We start from the raw sequence: 19,265 nt of genomic DNA on the forward strand, positions 1-19,265 counted from the left end.
TCAGAGGTCGTTCAGACCTGGTCTACTTCCCTCTTTGTCTTTCCTCGTGACGGCCGACCTGAGTTTGTGGATGGATGGAAGAACAGTGCTTCACCTTCCATTCTCTATTTCATAGTGATAGATTAGTATTAAGTGATGAAGTTTACTATTTGCACTTCCTCTCTCATGCCCACGTGCTCTCTGCAGTGTTTTTGTTAATCACACACACCGGGACTGGCTGAATACATGTACAGAGATCAGCACAGGATGGAAAAGAGGGCGGGAGGAGGAGGATTCTCGCCTGCTGCATTGATCGCCGTCTCCTTTCAAACCAAATAAACGTATAGAGGAGGAAGGACAACAGAAAAATACACAGTACTGTACCAGAAAGCAGTGGACAGTGAGCTGGGGGAGGATAATGGGGGATGGAGGAATGAAGGAACATTATTAAAACAGGGAAAAGAAGCAGATGGAGGCAGAAGAAAGAGGATGGAAGTTGACGAAGGACAAGCAGATGAAGAGAAAAGTTGGGAGAATAGTCAATAAAAGAGAGGGAAGGACTGAAGGATGAGAGAAGCTAAAGATGAGGAGAAATGAGGCAGAGCAGCAGAGGATGGAGGGTGTGTGTGTGTGTGTTGGTTGTGTGTGTGTGTGTGTGTGTTGGTTGTGTGTGTGTGTGTGTGTGTGTGTGTGTTGGTTGTGGTTTTAAAAGCTCAGATTTCCCCAGGCCGAGCAGTGAGGCTGATCCCCCAGGCTGAAACACACTCTGCCCTCATTAGTGTCCAGCAGCATCAGGTGGACACACAAACAGCAGCTGTATTTTTTTATTGTGCCTCTTTAATGTCTCCATGTACAGGCTGTGAAAACGACTTTTCTCTTGGGGGACAATAAAGCATCTAAATACACAAATGCACTGATACAAGTGGAGAAGAGCCGACACACAAACACACGTAAAAACAATACGTTTCCTAAAGTAACGAGAAATACTGCTCCACTAATGACCTTCTAACTCCTCTGAATCCACCAGTCTTCCTGTGGGCCCAGCCTTGTCCCAGGGACCAGTGAGAGCAGAACTCAGTCAGTAATGAGGCTGTCAATAGACGGGTTTTGTTCTGATTAAAAACATCCTGGTTCTGGAGGCTGGGAACACAGTCCAGTTTGTGCTGCAGCTTTCCCGGCAGCAGCCTGATCGAAGTCCAGCAAGGCTCACTGGGTTTGGAGAAACCGGGCTGCTTTGACTGACAGCTGGAGAAAACCATCAGTGCAACAAACATTTAACATCAGTGATAAGTGACAAGGACGGTTCTGTTCTTTCTTCATCTGGTCCTAGTTTTTATGTGGAAGTGTGAAAGTGCTGTATTCTGAGGTTACTGAAGAGTTCCAGGGTGTCATTTTAGAGGATTTTAGTTTTTCTCTTCTTGTTCTGGGATGATTTAAATCTCCTGTAACAAGCTGAGGAAATAAAAGCTGTTCCATCTTGGAGTACCAGTATCATAAGGCCCCCTGCTGTACTCGGTTCTTCCAGAACTGAAATCAGATGGAGTATTTCAGCTCCATTAAAAAACGAGTGGATGGAGCTGAGTCCACCTGCCGGATTTCGTTCATGATCATATGTTCGGCCAAAGTTTCCCAGCTGTGTCCAGCTGTGAGCTGCCGCCTTAACCAGAGGCTGATGCCATTTTGCTCCAGCAGCCCCAGTGCAGAAAGTCTGCTCATCTTGTAAAGTGATGAGGGAAGATTTTGTGCCTACATGGTGCTGATTGACGAGCTAATGAGCCACAGAGTCCTACTCTGTGAAGGTTTGTGGTCTATGGTGATGACGCTGCTCAGTTTCATTACAACCACTGCTCTGATAACCAGGAACATGTGCACAGAGCATCATGGTCCACTCTCTGTGGGGCCTAATCGTTTGGGTCATCTGGTCCTAGTTTTTATGTGGAAGTGAAAAGTGCTGTATTCTGAGGTTACTGAAGAGTTCCAGGGTGTCGTTTTAGAGGATTTTAGTTTTTCTCTTCTTGTTCTGGGATGATTTAAATCCCCATTTGACCAGACCTGCTGGTCCCTGTCTATTAAACGTTATTTATGTTATGGCAGGTCTAAATATCATGGAACTCCTGAAGCTTTAACATATTTAGTCACTTAATTTGTTTTTAAAGCTAATTTTTTCCAGTATAATCGTCGTCCTCACGCTGTCGCCTGTTTCTGTCCAGACTTAAATTCATTTGTTCGTTCAGTGAAAGAAAAGCTGAGAAAACACGAGCAGCCCTTCAGTGTGCGCTCGCTCATAACGCAGTTCACTCTCTCTCTTTTTTTTTTTCTTTTTGTTTTGCCAAAATGATGAGCTGATTAATTTCTTAATCCATTATTCATGCTTGGTTATGAGAAGGGGTTTTAGTCTGGCCTTCTATTGAAGCAGCAATATGTTCTGGCCCATCGAGCAGCGAGCAGGAGATGAGCCTGCAACCACATATGAGTCTGGCTGCAGCACAAGATCCAGTAATAAGAACCAGAGCCGGGCGGTTTGCATGTGCAGTAGATTAGAGGAGGAATAAATTAAGCGTGTGGGTTAAAGGGACGATGATGAAAGGCAACCTGCAAAAGATTCTCAATAAAGAAGTTCTTATTGTAGACCGGACTAACTCGAGACTTAACAGCTCGGCCTCTGTGGCAAAGCCTGCTGGGGGAAATAAAATACATTATTTTGTTTTCATCCATGACTGTTCCACAACTTGTAACCCTGAGTTCAAGATTTTAACCACAAACCACGATCTTTTTCTGAAACTAACCAGGCTGTCGGCGTCTGAGCGTGAAGAATCATCATCGTAGCAGCTTCATGAATACAGGTCGCAGGTCACTGACAGTGCAAACGGGATAAACAACAACAATAAGGAGCACTGACTTATTCTTCTTCTTATTTTGATAAAACACAGGGCTACGTGCTGGAAACCAGTTTAATGAGCTGTGTTTTGGCAGCACGACACAAACCTCGACATTTGGAGCCATCGCACTGCACATATGAATCTTTATTCCCAAAAGTCCTGCACACTTCATCTGAAGCTCATATAAATACTGGTGCAAGTACAGACACAGCAGCATTTGGCGATTCATACGTCAGTGATCTTAATTAATGGTGTCATTAGTGTAAGTGCTGATGATTAATGTCATGTTGATCATGCTGGGACTTTTAGGCAGATTAAGTTTGTCTTGTTGAAAAGAGAAGGAGCTTCATTAAACTTCTTTATTAGTTTTTCTTATGTGAATATATTGAGTAGTGCTCATTAACCATTAATCAGCTCACGTCTCAAACCTTTAAACATCGTTCAACATACTGCAGAGTTTTCATTTGTCTGAGCAGGTAAATCCAACATTTGTCAAACGTCTGGGAGTAAAAATACCACAATTAGTAGAAAGGCTACTTCAGATGTTAGTAGTAGTACTTCTGATACAATAAGAGCCAGTAATTCTGCTGAGGGTGGGTATCAGTGTCACAGCAAATGAATAGCTGTGTCCACCCACTCAGTTCTGCAGGATAATGGCCTGACAGGGGTTAGAGCGGCACCAGCAAAGCGCTTGGACGTAGGAGATGCGTCTTACTGCTCCAGCGTCAGTCGAGCTGCACGGGAGGATAAAGCAACACGAGAGTACGCACACACTCACGCACACACACACACACACACACACACACACACACACACAGAGGAGGCATTTAGGTATTACTGTCAGCACCATAAATAAACCTAAACATCATCAGTACAGGGAGCTTTCTTGAGTTTAAAGTGCCTCACAGTACTTTGTTGTAGTTTGGACATGCAGTATTTAAGGCCCTGCACTGATTTTGACCAGTACTTACAGTAATTGTACACACACTATGTGTTACTTGGAGAGGGAACTCTGCTCTGTTGTTCTTTCTGAAGTTTCTTCCATTGTTTTCCCTTTTATACTTTTCCCTGAACCGATTCGAGGTTTAAGGACAGAGGGTATCGATCACAGATGGTCCAGCTGCCTGAGCCCATTTGTGTGAACAGAGTGAACTGGAGTGAACTGAAGATTTCTATTTATCCTCCGTGTTTATTTATAGACAACAAACAGCTTGAGTCTGTCTCAAAGGCATGAAGCGTTGTCAAATATTTTAGCAGGAGTAAGTTTCATGCTGTACCTGCTCGTACACACGTCATGTTAACTGTGTTAAACACAGTCAGGCAGAATAATATGAGTGACGGTGTGTGGGTCAATAATGAGCATTATAAACGCTGGTGATGGAGGTCGTGACACCAACGCGTCCGTGTCCACCCACTCTGCTGTAACAGGCCTCACTGTGATTTCTAACCACCACCACCCCCGGCCCTGTGACTGGGTCCACATCCGCATGGCTAATTGGGGAAGAGCTGCCGATCTCTGGGGAGCTCATTCCAGAGGAGCCCTGCTGCCTGAGCTGCTGTTGGATGTTCAGAGAGAAAGGGGGCCCTGAGGGCTGCAGAGGAGGGACTGTCGAGATGAGGTCCACACACTCACGCTGTCAGCGTTTTGCAACAGTAGGCTGGAAGAGTTATGTGTGTATTACTCGAGGTGCTGTGACAGCTTGTGGACTGTTATTCGTCACATCCGTCCGGTTCAGCTGTCAGAAAAATGCTGAGCTGACGGCTGAGCGAGGTTTGACACAGATTTCAGCTCTGATGAGCCTCGGTTCGATTTCCTCCTGCCTATTAGAGCCAGAGGGATCTCTTAGAGACAGAGTGATGTGGAACCATCACTTTGTTCCATTAGCTGCGTATTGAAAACTTCTGTACAACATATTATTTTCTTGTTTTTGGAGTTTTGTGCTTCACTTTGTGCCGTTGGGTGAAACCACAGCCTCGTTAAAGCCTTTTTGAAGTATATTAATCCAGTTTATTTGAGAAGAGATTACTTTATCTTAACACTCAGCAGATTCTGCTGTCATATAACACATTTGATTCCGCTCATAATTATGATTCTTCATCCTCTTATTATCAGAAAACCCGTGGCGTTGCCCGGGAAACGCTCACAAGTGCAAAGATGCGTTGCTGTGCTGGGGGTGATTAGCACGGAGGATTTGTGTTGGCGGTCGATCAGTCAAGTGTCCAGGTGGTTGCAGTTGGGTCGACACTAACGAAGGAAGTTTTAGAGGCTGAGAAGTTGTAGTTTCTGCATTTGGCATGTAAAGTCTAATGAGCGATTCTATTTAAAGCACGTTTTCATACATAAACACAGTCACTGCTTCTTGTTCCTACACAGACAAAACAGTATTTCAACAAGTCCGGATGCTCGGCCTCATATGGGCCCTGTGAATCGGTGTGCATGGTGCCCAGTGGCTTTTGTTTATCCTGGACCTGGTCCGCTGCTGCTAGAAAGACTGAAAGGTCACGTCATGTGTGGGAGTGTTTGGAGGCAGTGACAGGCATATTCTCCACGTTCATCCCCCGTACGTGCAGGGTTGTCCCCCTCATGACAGTTTCCACGTTGTTGTTGTTCAGGACGTGCAGATATAAAGTTATTTTTATAAGATGAATTCCTCTTTTGTTGAGGATCTGACAGCCTCCATGTTTTCTCCATGTCATAGTGGTTGTGCTATCACATTATTGTGGAAAACCATGTGTGGTCCATGTGTTTTTGTGCAGGTGATTGTTATCCAGCTCCTACAGAGAAGTAGCGACTGTGTGTCCTCAATTCTTCACATTTATGATTCCGCTATTGCAAAGAAGTGATGAGCTTTATGTTCCTTGTTTATTTGGAAGTAACAGAATAATGTCGACGCAGTTGGACGTTACCATGAGCAGCAAAAGCCACTGAGGTTTTATAAAAAAGTTTAAAATATAATTTAGGTTTTGTAATGAAAGTTCTGCTGATTTTGTCTTCCTGTGTTCTGCCAAACCTCCAGCAGCTAAACTCAGTGAATTAATCCAGTCATCTTTTTTTTTTAAACTCTGTTTCATGGCATCATGGGACTTTTTGTTCTCAGTCAGACCTCCACTTTATTTTCCAATGATGCTACAGTTCATTCTGCTGAGTCAGTTTTTCATTTCTGTGCCACATTTTCTGCTTTTCTTGTTTTTATGTTGGATCTTAGAGTGATCAGAAACCCGCTACCTGTTTCAGCATCTGAGGACGTGCTCAATGAAAAGGCCACAGGAAAGAAAAAGCACAGATGTCAGTGTTTCAGGTTATACAGTATGTCCATCCAGCTGATCTGGACCTCAATGTGTTTCATTAATATCGAATTAACTGCTTTGTTCCACTTTTTCCTCTAATTCAGTTTGGTTCCCTCCTAAAAACGTTATTCTCTGTGCTGTTTTCAGGCTGTTTTGTTAGTGCACCTCTTTCAGCTAATTGTGACAAGAGATCTGCTGCTGAGGTGTAAAAATAGGGCTGTATGAAGATAAGATTAAAGACCTTAAAGTCCTCGGTGAGCTGTAGCTGGGGAGTTTGGCTCTTCAGCACACACAAACAGCTCTTAGATCCAGGGCAGATCTCCAAACTGATCTCCATTCTACTTGTACTTTGCTTCCAATCAGACCACAGAGGACTCGTTTGTGTTGAGACTTTAGGATTTAGTGACCGAAGTGCTCGTCACAAACATGGAACAGCATCCGGAGCCCTTTCTGAGTCCAACAACAAGAGACCGTGCAGCAATCGAAACCCTCTACGTAGATTTGAAGGATTTTATATTCCCCAAATCATGTTGCAGTAAACGATACACACCAGTACATGGTTTCCTGTTTCAGTTAACCTTCTTGTAATTTTCTTCTGGTCAGTCAGGAAACTGAAAAATATCATCACACCGTCCTGAAGCTGCCTGTCTGTGTTTTGTTTGTCCACAACTCAAAGGTTTTTCAATTTGCAACCTCAGAAGATAGAAAATAATAAGCCCTGAGATGCTGGAGTTTCAAAGTGTTTATTTATTATTTATTATTTATTTTGGAGAAATAACTCTATTAACTATCACAGTAGAGGTTGTTTCATTTTTTCTCAGTGGCCTAATTCTCAAATGGATTAATTGTTTGACCTCTGCAAACCTGAAATGGATCTTAAGACCTGCCTAGTTCGCTTTATCTGGCCTTTAACCTCCTTCATCCTGGATTTAAAACTCTTCTCATCCTCCCTTTCTTGTCTGTCCAGGTAAAGGAGACGTGTTTGGCGATGTCTTTTGGAAAGAAACCACCCTTGCACATGCATGTGCCAACGTCCGGGCGCTGACGTACTGTGACCTGCACGTAATCAAGAGAGAAGCTCTGCTCAAGGTGTTGGAGTTTTACACGGCGTTCGCCAACTCCTTCTCCCGCAACCTCATCCTCACCTGCAACCTGCGCAAGAGGGTAAGGTCCAGCTTTCTGAACACACACACACACACACACACACACACACTCTCCATGATAAAGTCTGACATTGCCTGTTCATCTGAAGCTGAACTGACTCAAACCGCTGAATGTTTTGTCACATTAAAAAGCAAAATAACAGAATCTGAAGTTCGGAGCCTGAAGGTTTGTTAAGTCCTGTAGTTTTATTATTAACAGGGATCGAGGGGCTGAAACAGGAAACGAGGAGGCGGTTCTTCAGTTTTTCAAGAACGTTTGTCATTTCCATACTTTTATGTGCAGAGTGTGAAAGTAAAGAAACCATGATCGCCTTTACACAACCCTTCTCTGCTTTTCTCTCATAGGTTTGTTGTTGGTTACGTGTCCTTAAGTTGTTTTTCCTACTTTCTGTTCTCTCTGATCAATAGGTCGTTATCTTAGCGAGCACAATCAATTATACATGTGATGCTGGTAGCCTCATTATGTCCTGAGCCCTTTTGCTGCTTCTTCCTGACGTCCTGCAGTCTCTTTGCCCTTAGTGGCGATTTTTGTACTGGGTTGGTGTGTTTTAAGTTTGTACTCTTTATTTTGTTGACGTGTGTGTGTGTGTGTGTGTGTGTGTGTGTGTGTGTGTGTGTGTGTGTCAGGTGTTTGTGTTGTTTCTCTGTGACTCATTATGGCCATTGATTTGACTTGGCTCCATCTCCTCAGTAACAACAGATATCAAGTGAAGGAAAACACACACACACATATACCAACATTATATTGATCACACTTATCTAAAGGAAATGATCTGCATGCAGGCAGCAGATATCTGGCATTGTCTCAAAGAAGTGGCGGCCGTGCGTCGACTGCTGTGCTTTAAGTTCCTCCATGTGTGCACAAGCTTTGGTCCAGCTGCAGCTCCAGATATCCAGCTGCTGAAGTTGGCTTTGTTAAACCGTGGGTCTGTGCTGCTCATTTGTCTTCGTTCACACCTCAGTTTTAGGACAAATCCAGCACTAACAGTCTGAAGTAGAAATGTTGGTGCTGCATTTATTGGAATCTGCAAATTGGAATGTGGTAATAATCACCTGAGTGCCAAAAACAGAGACGGCGTTTGGCATTTTTGCAGCTTCCTGACCTGCTGTGCTCTGATTAAAACTGAATTAGTGAATTAGAAAATCTGTATCGCACCAAATGAATTGTCTCCATCTCCCCTGTAATTAGCAGCGAATTACAGAACCGTCCTGTGAACGTACACACAATCTACACTTAAAAATAGTTATGTGCTGTATAATCATTAAGGCTAGTGCCTGTAGAGGAAAAAGAAGCAGTTTGAACAGGAAGTGTAGAGAATGTGAGGCTGTTTTTCTGCTTTCTGGATAAAAGGTCTTTGGTCTGCTTCATGTTTGCCTCATCCACTGCTCATAAACCATCAGGTTCACTTAAAAGAAATAGATCTTTGTCAGAAAGATGTTCATTTCCACTGCATCCCCAGTGTCTGAGTACACACAGCAGCAGCTCACATATAGATCTGCTAAGCGAAGCTATAAAATGAGTTAAGTCTATCATTACTGTGAGATAATGTCTCTCTTCATCTTAAGTTGGCAGCTCCACCTGATTTAGAAGATCATATATATGAGATAATCTGAAGTCTGTGCACTGACTTGGAGATGAGCAGTTTTTGCTGTGGGCAGCAGGAACCTGACCCGGCGGCACCCTCGTGTTAACCCAGACCAGAAGTGGCGATGTGGGTCGAGCTTTCTTCTCTCGATGCATGACAGCTGCTAGAGCGCCGCCATGATGAAGATAAACAGCTTTGTGGTGGGAGCTGAGACGGGGCTTGTGGGACTCTGAGGGCCAGAATGTGTGTCAGCCCTAACTCAACCTGTCGCTATGTAATAATGGCCACAGATCTGCCTCCCTAAGCACTTTCCTTCCCCTCTCCATCTCCACTCACTCTCTGTCTGACTCCGGCTTTATTTTAGCTCTGTCCATTCTCTCTTCTCTGCAGAAAAATGCCTGTTAGTGTTTGAGAAGGAGCATTTAGTAATCACATCTCTTTCCACTGTGTTGGCTGCTGCTTATTAGACACTGGTTCCCAACCTTCTTTGCCTTCATGAGACAAGCAGAGCATTTAGTGGAATTAGAATCTGTAGAAGGTCTGTTGTGTAAGTCCTGAAGACACAGTCTTCATAGCTCTAATTGGAAAGTGTTGCAGGGAGAAGCAGTTGGTCATGTCCGTCACTTTGGTTCAGTCTACATGTTGAGTCAGCAGCTCAATAGTGATTTACAGCCAGGTCTGCAGGTCAGCTCTCACAGGACACAGTAGGGTGGAGACGGTTGGATGGAGACACTAGGGTGGAGATGTTAGGGTGGAGACGTTTAGATAGACTTGAGTGGAGGCGGTTGGATGGAGACTGTTGGATAGACTGTTGGGTGGAGACATTAGGATGGACAGAGTAGGATGGAGACGTTGGATAGATAGTTGTTTGGATGGAGACAGTTGATTGTCACTGCACCACCACACTGGGACTGACAGTTTATCTACAAACAGCTGTTATTTGTTGGGGCATCGTCATGTTGGTGTGGACTCACATGAAGTCTGGGCCAAACCTGAAGACTGGCTGAAACTGAAGACTGGCCGAAACTGAAGACCGGTCAAACCTGAAGACTGGCCGAAACTGAGAAATAAAACAACACTAACCTGCAGTTAGCAGAGCTCTTTAAAGCAGCTACAGTTCAAATGTGGCTCCTCGTTTTGCTGCGTCCCCAAGGCTGTTAGCAGCTCTTCACCTGTCTGAGAGAAATATTAGCTTCAGAAAAAAGTGCAGAGCTGCTCTTTCTCTGTTGTTGCTTCAGGGCATCTTCAGGGCTCAGGATCCTCGAGTCTTAACTCAGCAGCTCTTTGTCAGGAGGAATTTCCCTTCTCATCGCTGACACAATGCTGACGTTGGAGAATTTTAGTGGCCGAGCTCAGTAAATACGCAGGATTTTGTGTTAATGACTTTCACAGCAGCACACCAGACACTATGATATCTATCGATAGTCTGTGTATGAGCCACAAACACCATTTAAATATGTGACACAAGTGAGAATTAGCACCATATTTTTAGCCCCTTTTAGATCTTAGTTTTGGTTTAATAGCAGGTGTAGAGTTTGGTTAGGTTTCATACAAACAGGGGTCCCAGAACAGCAAGGAACACCTCAGGAATCAAAAATTGGTTGTCCAAATTGATCTTATTATTTCCCTCATTAAATCCCAAGATGTCAGAATCCAGCTGTGTGTAGTATTGCACATGGTTTTGAAGAGGTGAACAGCTTGTTAACAGGTGGGGTCAAGATTGGTTTAAAGACATTTACAGCTAAACACTTGGCTCCGGTTCTGGGGACTGGAAAAAGACCTGATCAGACTGTTCTGTGCCTGGCTCCGGTTTACTCTCCACGCTTCAACTTTGGGCTCTTCGTCGAGTTTTAGAAACCCACAGAAACAAGTAAACATGGTAAAGTAAGTGTGTTTTTTAATGAGGGGCTGTTAAAGGCCTCTGCTCAGAGGCTTCACATGCTGTGCTGGGTCTTTCAGGACAGCATGTGTGCTGGGAGGGACAGACTTCAGGGCTGAAGCCTGCAGACTGGGAGGCTTTTACCAGGCCTCCACTGGATTATTCATGGGACCGACAATAAAGGCGAGAGAGAGTGTGTGTGTGTGTGTGTGTGTTAAAATGTGCACACAGTGACTCTTAAGGGCATATTTTTTAAAAGCAGGCAGACAGGAAGAAAAAAGGAGGCATTTCTGTGTGTGGAGCAACTAAATTGAACTCCAGCTCTGTGTTTGAGTACAGTTTTCTGTTTGTCTGGTTGGTTATTTTCCAATAATCAGTCAATATTAACTGACTTATCAGGAGACAACAGGGAAAGAGCTACTGCCAGGAGCAGTTAACTTCTTCCATGTTGTTTCAATGGATCTTGATGATGGTGATGATGATGATGGTGATAGTGATGAAGACAATAATGGTGATGATAGTGGATGATGATGGTGATGGTGATGATGGTGATGATGATGGTGATGATAATGGTGATGATAATGGTGATGATGATGATGGCAGTGGTGATGGTGGTGATGATAATGGTGGTGATGATAATGGTGATGATAATGGTGATGATGATGATGGCAGTGGTGATGGTGGTGATGATGATGGTGATGATAATGGTGATGATGATGGCAGTGGTGATGGTGGTGATGATAATGGTGGTGATGATAATGGTGATGATAATGGTGATGATGATGATGGCAGTGGTGATGATGGTGATGATGATGATGGCAGTGGTGATGGTGGTGATGATAATGGTGATGATGGTGATGATGGCAGTGATGATGATGATGATAATGGGGATGATGATGGTGATAATGGTGATGATGATGATGATGGTGATAATGGTGATGATGATGATGGTGATGATGATGATGATAATGGTGATGATGATGATGATAATGGGGATGATGATGGTGATAATGGTGATGATGATGATAATGGGGATGATGATGGTGATAATGGTGATGATGGTGATGATGATGATGATAATGGGGATGATGATGGATGCTACTGGTGATGCTGCTGATGCTGCTCTGGGGATGCTGATGGTGCTCCTGGTGATGCTATGATGATGCTATGGGGCTTGCGGATGGTGCTAATGGTGCTGCTGCTGCATGCTGGTGCTCCTGGTGCTGCTGCGGCTGCTGGTGCTGCTACTTCTGCTGCTGCTGCTGTTGTGCTGCTAATTGTGACTGCTGCTCCTGCTGGTGATCCTGGTGCTGCTGCGGCTGTAGCTCCTGGTGCTGACTGCTCCGGGGCTGCTGCTGGGCTCCTGGTGCTGCTGCTGCTGGTGCTCCTGGGGCTGCTGCGGGTGCTCCTCGTGGCTGCTGGTGCTCCTGGTGGCTAGCTGCTGGCTGGTGCTCGCTCTTGGTGCTGCATGGCTGTTGGTGCTGGTGGATGCTGCGCTGCGGGTGCTCCCTCATTGTGCTGCTGTTGGTGCTGCTGCTGCTGCTGCTCCGGCTCCTTGTCCTGCTGCATGCTGCTGGTGTGGTGCTGCTGCTGCTGCTGCTCCTGGGGCTGCTGCTGCTGGTGCTCCTGGTGCTGCTGCGGCTGCTGGTGCTGCTCCTTCTGCTGCTGCTGCTGTTGGTGCTGCTCCTTGTGCTGCTGCTCCTGCTGGTGCTCCTGGGCTGCTGCTGCTGCTGCTCCTGGGGCTGCTGCTGGTGCCCTGGTGCTGCTGCTGCTGGTGCTCCTGGTGCTGCTGGTGCTCCTGGGGCTGCTGCTGGTGCTCCTCGTGCTGCTGCTGCGGTGTCCTGGTGCTGCTGGTGCTCCTGCTCCTTGTGCTGCTGCTGCTGTTGGTGCTGTGCTGCTGCTGCTGCTGGTGCTCCTGCTATTGTGCTGCTGTTGGTGCTGCTGCTGCTGCCCGGCCTTTTGTCCTGATGATGATGGGTGGGCTGCTGGGTGTGGTGGTGGTGTCCTCTGATGCAATGGTGGTGTGTTGATTGACTGCTCGATGGTGATAATGATAATTGTGATGATGATGGTGATGATGATGATGATGATGATGATGATGCAGTCCATAAGCAGCAGAAACCTTCTGAAACGTGTTGTTGACCAGCAGATCGTCCCCAAAGCTTCATCCTGGTTGTGTTGCGTCACAGTAGAACAGAGTTAATGTGAACTGATCCTGGAGAAGAATCAGTTTCTGCTTTCTCATGTTTCTCACTTTACATTTATCAGACTTTTGGTCTTTGAGACTCTTGGGCAGCTATGGAGTCTGAAACTCTGGTGTCAGAGGTCAAAACCTCTGGAGCTGCTGATACAGCACAGGTTTCTGTTTTTAACATGTTGTATAGTCAGTGCTTATTGACAGCAGGCGAAGAGATGCTGTTAAACTCCTCTGACCACAGGTTTTTCTTAACAAAGCAGGTCACTGAGTAGCTCAAAGCCAGATTTTAGGATTTTAGCGTGTTCATGACTGTATGTTTGTGTCTTACATTCACATCTGGGATTAAAACAACAGGGAGAGTGTGAGGTCTTCAGGTCATTCGAGCTGCAGATGTGTGCTCTCAAAAAAGCAGCATCTGCGTCATGGACCAAAAATAGCCAGGCTGTTTCTGTTCATCACACGCTATACACAGTATATTTCATGACTTTCCCTATATACACATGCACAGAGGCCAACAGAGGCCATCTGTGTGCTCTCAGGCTACGGCCGACTAGAGTTCTCCAACCAATGTCTCCTTCACATTTGTGGCATTTCACAGTTTTTCACCAAAGGTCAGACACACGAGGTGTTGACAGCCACTGTTAGAAAAGAAAATCTAGCAAAGAAATTTTGTTTCAGCAATTTTTGTTTCTATATTTGTATTTGTTACACTTAGCCCTGGGCTAAATGTATCCTGGGATATTCTATTGATCCAGAACCTGAGGGACTTGTAATGTCTGGCCATCACTTCAGTGTGGTACAATGTAAACTGGGCTAATGCCTAGTTTGGCATTAAGGTTTGCCCCAGCTCTTCAGGACTAAAAATAGAAACGTAACTCTGGGCTAACGGGCTGAACCAAAGCTGCAGCCAAATCCTGACTAACAGAGCAGGACGTCTTCAGGCTGTGGAAACTATTAGACCCAACTCACATGGTCACAGTGGTTAGTGGTTCTCACCTGTTCTGTTCAACAGAGATCGCAGCCTTAGATCTGCTGTAATCAGATCAGACTAAATGAGATGGTTTTATCCTGGACTTGTCTGTGCCCCTTTATTAGACTCAGCCTTGATGTAACTTTGATGAGCCTTAGCTGTTCTTGGATCTGCATAGTTTCATGTAAGAATGAAGCATCTTATTGTCCACACTAAAACACAAAGCTGACTGTGTGATCAGAGCTGTCCTGCTGCAGGTTCATCTGTGTTGGTGTATTGGGTCATCTACCACTAGAACTCTACTGGTTCAGGGTGGTGTCGTGAAGTTTGTAACTAACAAGTCTGTGAAGCTGATATGAAGCTGATCTTTCTGCTGGTCTCTGGAGCTGGTCTGTGTAAAAAGAGCTGAGTCCAGCTCCCACAAATTAAAGCTGAAAATCAGGACTTGAATTAAAATGTTCCTTAGTCTTTTAATTTTCTTTCTGCACTGTTTCCATAGATACAGCCCTGATGGACGTATCAGAGGACTGAAGTAATTTAGTGTTTTTAAGCTGCGAAAATCATTTGTGTAAATCAAATTCAATGAAGCAATTACTGGACTGAACCGTTGAATCAAATTCAAACTGGATCATTTGGCTGCAGCCCCAGTACATACTGCAGCTTCTGTGTAAGTGATTCTCTGTTTCTAAATGAATGTGAGCATTCAAGCATATCAGCCTCTTATAAATAGATTTTTGAAACCTAAAAATCCAGGCTGTCAGGCTGTAAGGGTCTGGGGCCAGGATTTCATGGAAGAGTTTTTGGGGGCTGAATACGATGACCATGGTTAGAGGTAGCAGGTTTGTGTTTTGTGGAAACAGAGGTGTGCTGACTGCTGAACATTGTTCTGTGAAGGAGTTAACACACAACAATTTAGCAGATGTTAGCAGTGTGTGTGTGTGTGTGTGTGTGTGTGTGTGTGTGTTTGTGATCAGCTGATGTAAACAAATGCTCACTGGTTCTATTTTTAGAAGCGTTATAATATGAGCTGCTGCGTCTGCCAGACCAGAGCTGGAGCGTTTTCTCTCAGCGCCGCCCCCGTCGCTTGTTTCATTTTCCAATAGTCAGATCCAGCACATGCGAGCCTGCGGTCCAGTTTACATCCTCTTATTATTGTGTGAGCATCCATCCATCACTCTGACTGCTGTGTGTGTGTGTGTGTGTGTGTGTGTGTGTGTGTGTGTGTGTGTGTGTGTGTGTGTGTGACAAAAAACTGCAAGTCAACAAAAAGAATTTAATCAAGTGCAGGATTGAATGCACCCCACAAACATCACGTCCAATGTTCACACACACAATTTCTCCTGTAGCTTCCAGGATTAAATCTCCCACACCAGCTCCACAGGTATTACTGGACTTCCACCTGTCAGGGCGACCCCTGATTTGTTCAGGAGATGTCATGTGACCACAGTCGGCCCAAGGCTTCAGTTAAGAGCATTTTCAGACCATTCCCATCACAAACAAACTGGTTTAGAGTTTAAGTAATAAGTCGCCAACCAAAGTTTTAAACTGGTCTGAAAAACAAATAAACTTTGTTCATTTTATTAAGTTCAAGAGAAAATCTAAATTCATCCCACATGGTGTCACACAGTGTTGGCCCAGGGCTGTATGTGTGTCAGTACATGATATATAGTCGACTGAATCGCCTCAGATCGACTGTCACATGGTGCATCATCACCATTTTTCCTGCTCAGAGCTTGTGAACTGTACACGCTGCCTTTTTTGGACTGCAGCTGTTTAATTGGTGGAGCATCATGCTGCTGCCACTTCTGGTGGTTTTCCTCTGATCACGTCTGTTCAGATGAGATCTGACTCATTCACGCATGAAAAGTTGATTTATGTACACCGGTTTCGGCTTTGGGTCGACCTCCGGCTGGTTAGTTTTGGATTGGATCTAAAATTTCAGACATGTGAAAGCACAACTTTTCTAACTCAGAAGATAAATGTAATAATAAAAAGAACATTTGCTGATCTCTGTCCCTTTGCCTGCATGTCACAGTGAGACTTTCTGTTTAAAGGTAAATACAGTTGTTAGTAATAGCTCCCTGGTTGCTCTTATCATGTAAACAAACATACCTCAGGCTGGTTTTTACGTTTGATTTTTGGAAGCAACTCGTTTGCTTACCTGGACTGTGAACGTAGTCCATTTTAGTCGAATCAGAGCTACAGTCGTGTGTGTCCACCGCTGGACCTGGTCAGCCTCCTCCGCCTGATTCCTGCTGTGGCTGCCTGCCAGCTGTGCTCCTGTACACTGAACCACCTGTAAGTCAACCAGCTGTGTCTGCATTTGGATCCTGGTCCCCGTTGGCTGTTCTTAGACCTGTTAAACCACCAGTTTCTGCTGCCGTAAGCCTTTCTTAAATTTCATTATTGTATAGCTACAACTAATGTGGGGTAAAAGCCAAACTGCCTCCTCTGCAGTTGGCTCATGTTTTATCACTCTGAGTGCTTTGTGTAACTTCCACTGATTGACAGAGGCTGGTTGGCAGCTGCAGATGTTTTGGTGCTGCATGCAGCTGTTCTGCCATTCTGTCATTTCTTCTTCCTTCAGAGCAGCAGAGTCGGGCGAATTAACAGTTCCTGATTCTCAGATGCGTCATGAGTCGGATATGAAAAAGTGGAACACACATGCAGTTAAATGGTAAAGCATGCTGACTCCCAGCATGCACTGCAGCAAGCTTTAATATATATATATATATATATATATATATATATATATAACTGATTAAGTTATGACTTGGTCCAGGTTTTGTCACAGGAAGTGCAGTTTAACAGTGCTCTCTGAGCAGCTACTGTTCCTACAGTACAGCAGCTGCTGCATCAGTCTCCAATACTCTTAATAATCAAATCAATAATCAAATCAAATAGTAAAGGTCTGACGTGACTGACTGTAGGAGAAGAGCGAGCTATAAAGACATTGCAGGCAGTTTGAATAACTAGTGTCATCACAGACTGATCATTACTGCATTTCATAGCTTCTCTGTTTCTCTACAGTAATTTACTGTGCTCAAAACCCAAAGTTGTGACTAATGTGCAAAGCGGTTTAATCTCTGTAACTCAATTCATTTGATACTTAAGTGAAAATGAAAATATTGAATTTCATTTAAGTTTTTTTGCTTTGTACTTTTCTGTGTTGGTTCTGAATTTATCTCCTAACTGTATTACACCATTTATATCTTTATATATTTATATCTCGTGTTGTTCTTCGCTTCCAAGAAGTTTCGTGACCTTATGTGACCCCTGCAGTCGACTCCGCAGCTCAGCCTCATTTTCTTTCTCGTGCACATTCATTCCATCGGGGCTGAAGCAAAATATTTTTAGATTCACTTCAACATTCACCACCTAGAGAGCGAAGGTCTGATTTTTGGACACTTGATGTGCATCTTTTTGTCTTTTAAGCCAAAACCAACAAGAAAATAAAAAAAAAACACATGCTCTGCATCTTGTAGCTAAACCCTGAGAAAAAAGTTTTTGATTCGATTGATTTTAGACGCATTTACTGATTTTTAAAACCACTGGAATACTGAAACTAAATAAACTGAACCTGTTTTTAAAAGTAATCAAACTGCTGTTCATGGTCACGTGATATGAAAACGCTTTGGAATGAAAACATGATGTTTCTTTCTTTCTGTCTTTTTATTGTCCCTGTGCCAGAGACATTATGCTTCCAGGTTGTCTGTCAATCAGTCTCATGCTTGTGAAAATGGTATCTCAGGAAAAATCCCACTTTTTGTGAGTTTGACAGTCAGTCGTCAGTCAATTCGTTTGTCTTGTTCTGGGTTAAAAATGTCACCTCGCCCTGAGCTCCATCCCTGTGTGACACAGAGTTAAAGTGTGCGTCGGGCTTTCTCCGCTGTCGGTCTCTCTTGTGTTTGTTGGTTTATCTGAATGTGACCCGTTACACAAACCAGTCACGCTCCGATCTAATGGGCTCGTCCGTCATTCCCGCACGACGCTCCCTCCCCACATTCACACACAGCCGCTTCCTGTCAGACCATTACAGTGATGGATGGGTGAGGGAGGGGGGCCTGTGACCACTGGCAGCTCTGCATAACAACAAACCATCAGCGGTGAAAAGAGACTGATTTCCTCCTGCACTGTACAGGGGGAGTGATGGAGGAGAGTGACATCAGGAAACAGCACCATAAAAAGTGCTCAGGGAGAAAGAGGCTGGAGGTAATCATGACCCATAATGCTTTGCAGCAAATACCTCGTGGGCCACTTTTGATATTGAGTTTGAGGCAGAATTCAACCTCTCACAGATTTCATTTCCTCCCACCTCATTTCATCCTGCTGATTTTTTTCTTTAGACCAGTCTCCACTGGAACAGAGAGTTAATTTTCTCCAGTGTGAGAAAACACAACTTATATATGTCAGAGTTTATTCGCAGGTTTAAAGTTTTCCAGCAGTAAACAGGTGGGAAACTTACAGGTGGGCTTGGATGTGAAACTGTTTGTTTATTCAACCTGTGCAGCTCAGCTGGTTTCATGAATCTTCACACACTGATGCTTTTGGCCTCTGCAGAAATAAGTTGCGAGCACAGTGTTGACTTTCTCTCACACTTAATCTTGATATGGTGATGAGGATTTCCACATCCTGCAGACCAACCTGCTGGTCCATGTGGACCAGTGTCTGAGTCCACCTGCTGAGTCTCAGCCCAGGGTTCCCTCAGTTTGAGCTCTGGGTTTGGTCTCCACCACCTCCTGAGGGAAACCTCTGGCTCTTTAGCTGCTAAATCCTCCACTATGATCAGCAGCTGGTCTCTGACTGGGTCTGTCTGCTGTTTGCAGGTAGAAGACTGTTGTTTTTTTGGAAACCAGTCCCCCAGTCAAAGTCCAGCCCCCGACATGCAGACTCACAATATTTATGTTGAACTCTTCCTTCAACAGTAAACACAATCTTTCCTCCATTAGCATAATACTACCAAAACGTATATTATACTAGCCAAATATGTCTTCTAAATAAAAAGTATAGTGTATCTGCTTGTATTTAATATTATATAACCCTCTCTTTACACTGTGTAATGTTTTCTGTTTTATTCCTCCCCTGCAGTCACAATATCATGACCTGACTAATATGAAGACATTGCTCAGTGAATAGACCCTGACGCCCTCCTTCTGCTCTGCTCTTGAATGTTTAAACATCCCTGACGCACATCGAGGCAGCTCGTAAACATAACGTCGCATTTGTTCTGTCTCTGGCTCAACTCGCTTCTCAGCCTTCATCAACCCTGAAATCCGGCTTACGTTTCAACTGTCTATATAACAGGAGCTTGGAAGTCTGAGCCA

The 19,265-nt window shown here is 44.4% G+C and overlaps 1 protein-coding gene across 1 annotated transcript in view; it reads left to right on the forward strand.

Annotated features, from left to right (window-relative positions):
• Positions 1 to 19,265, forward strand: part of kcnh5b (potassium voltage-gated channel, subfamily H (eag-related), member 5b) — an 85,686-nt gene that overhangs the window by 57,901 nt on the left and 8,520 nt on the right. The window contains exon 12 of the mRNA XM_026310144.1: positions 7,114 to 7,310. Coding sequence (XP_026165929.1) covers positions 7,114 to 7,310 — 197 coding nt within the window. The remainder of the gene's footprint in view (positions 1 to 7,113; positions 7,311 to 19,265) is intronic.

The sequence above is a fragment of the Mastacembelus armatus genome, chromosome 22 (assembly GCF_900324485.2).
Source record: "Mastacembelus armatus chromosome 22, fMasArm1.2, whole genome shotgun sequence".
Taxonomy (NCBI): Eukaryota; Metazoa; Chordata; class Actinopteri; order Synbranchiformes; family Mastacembelidae; genus Mastacembelus; species Mastacembelus armatus.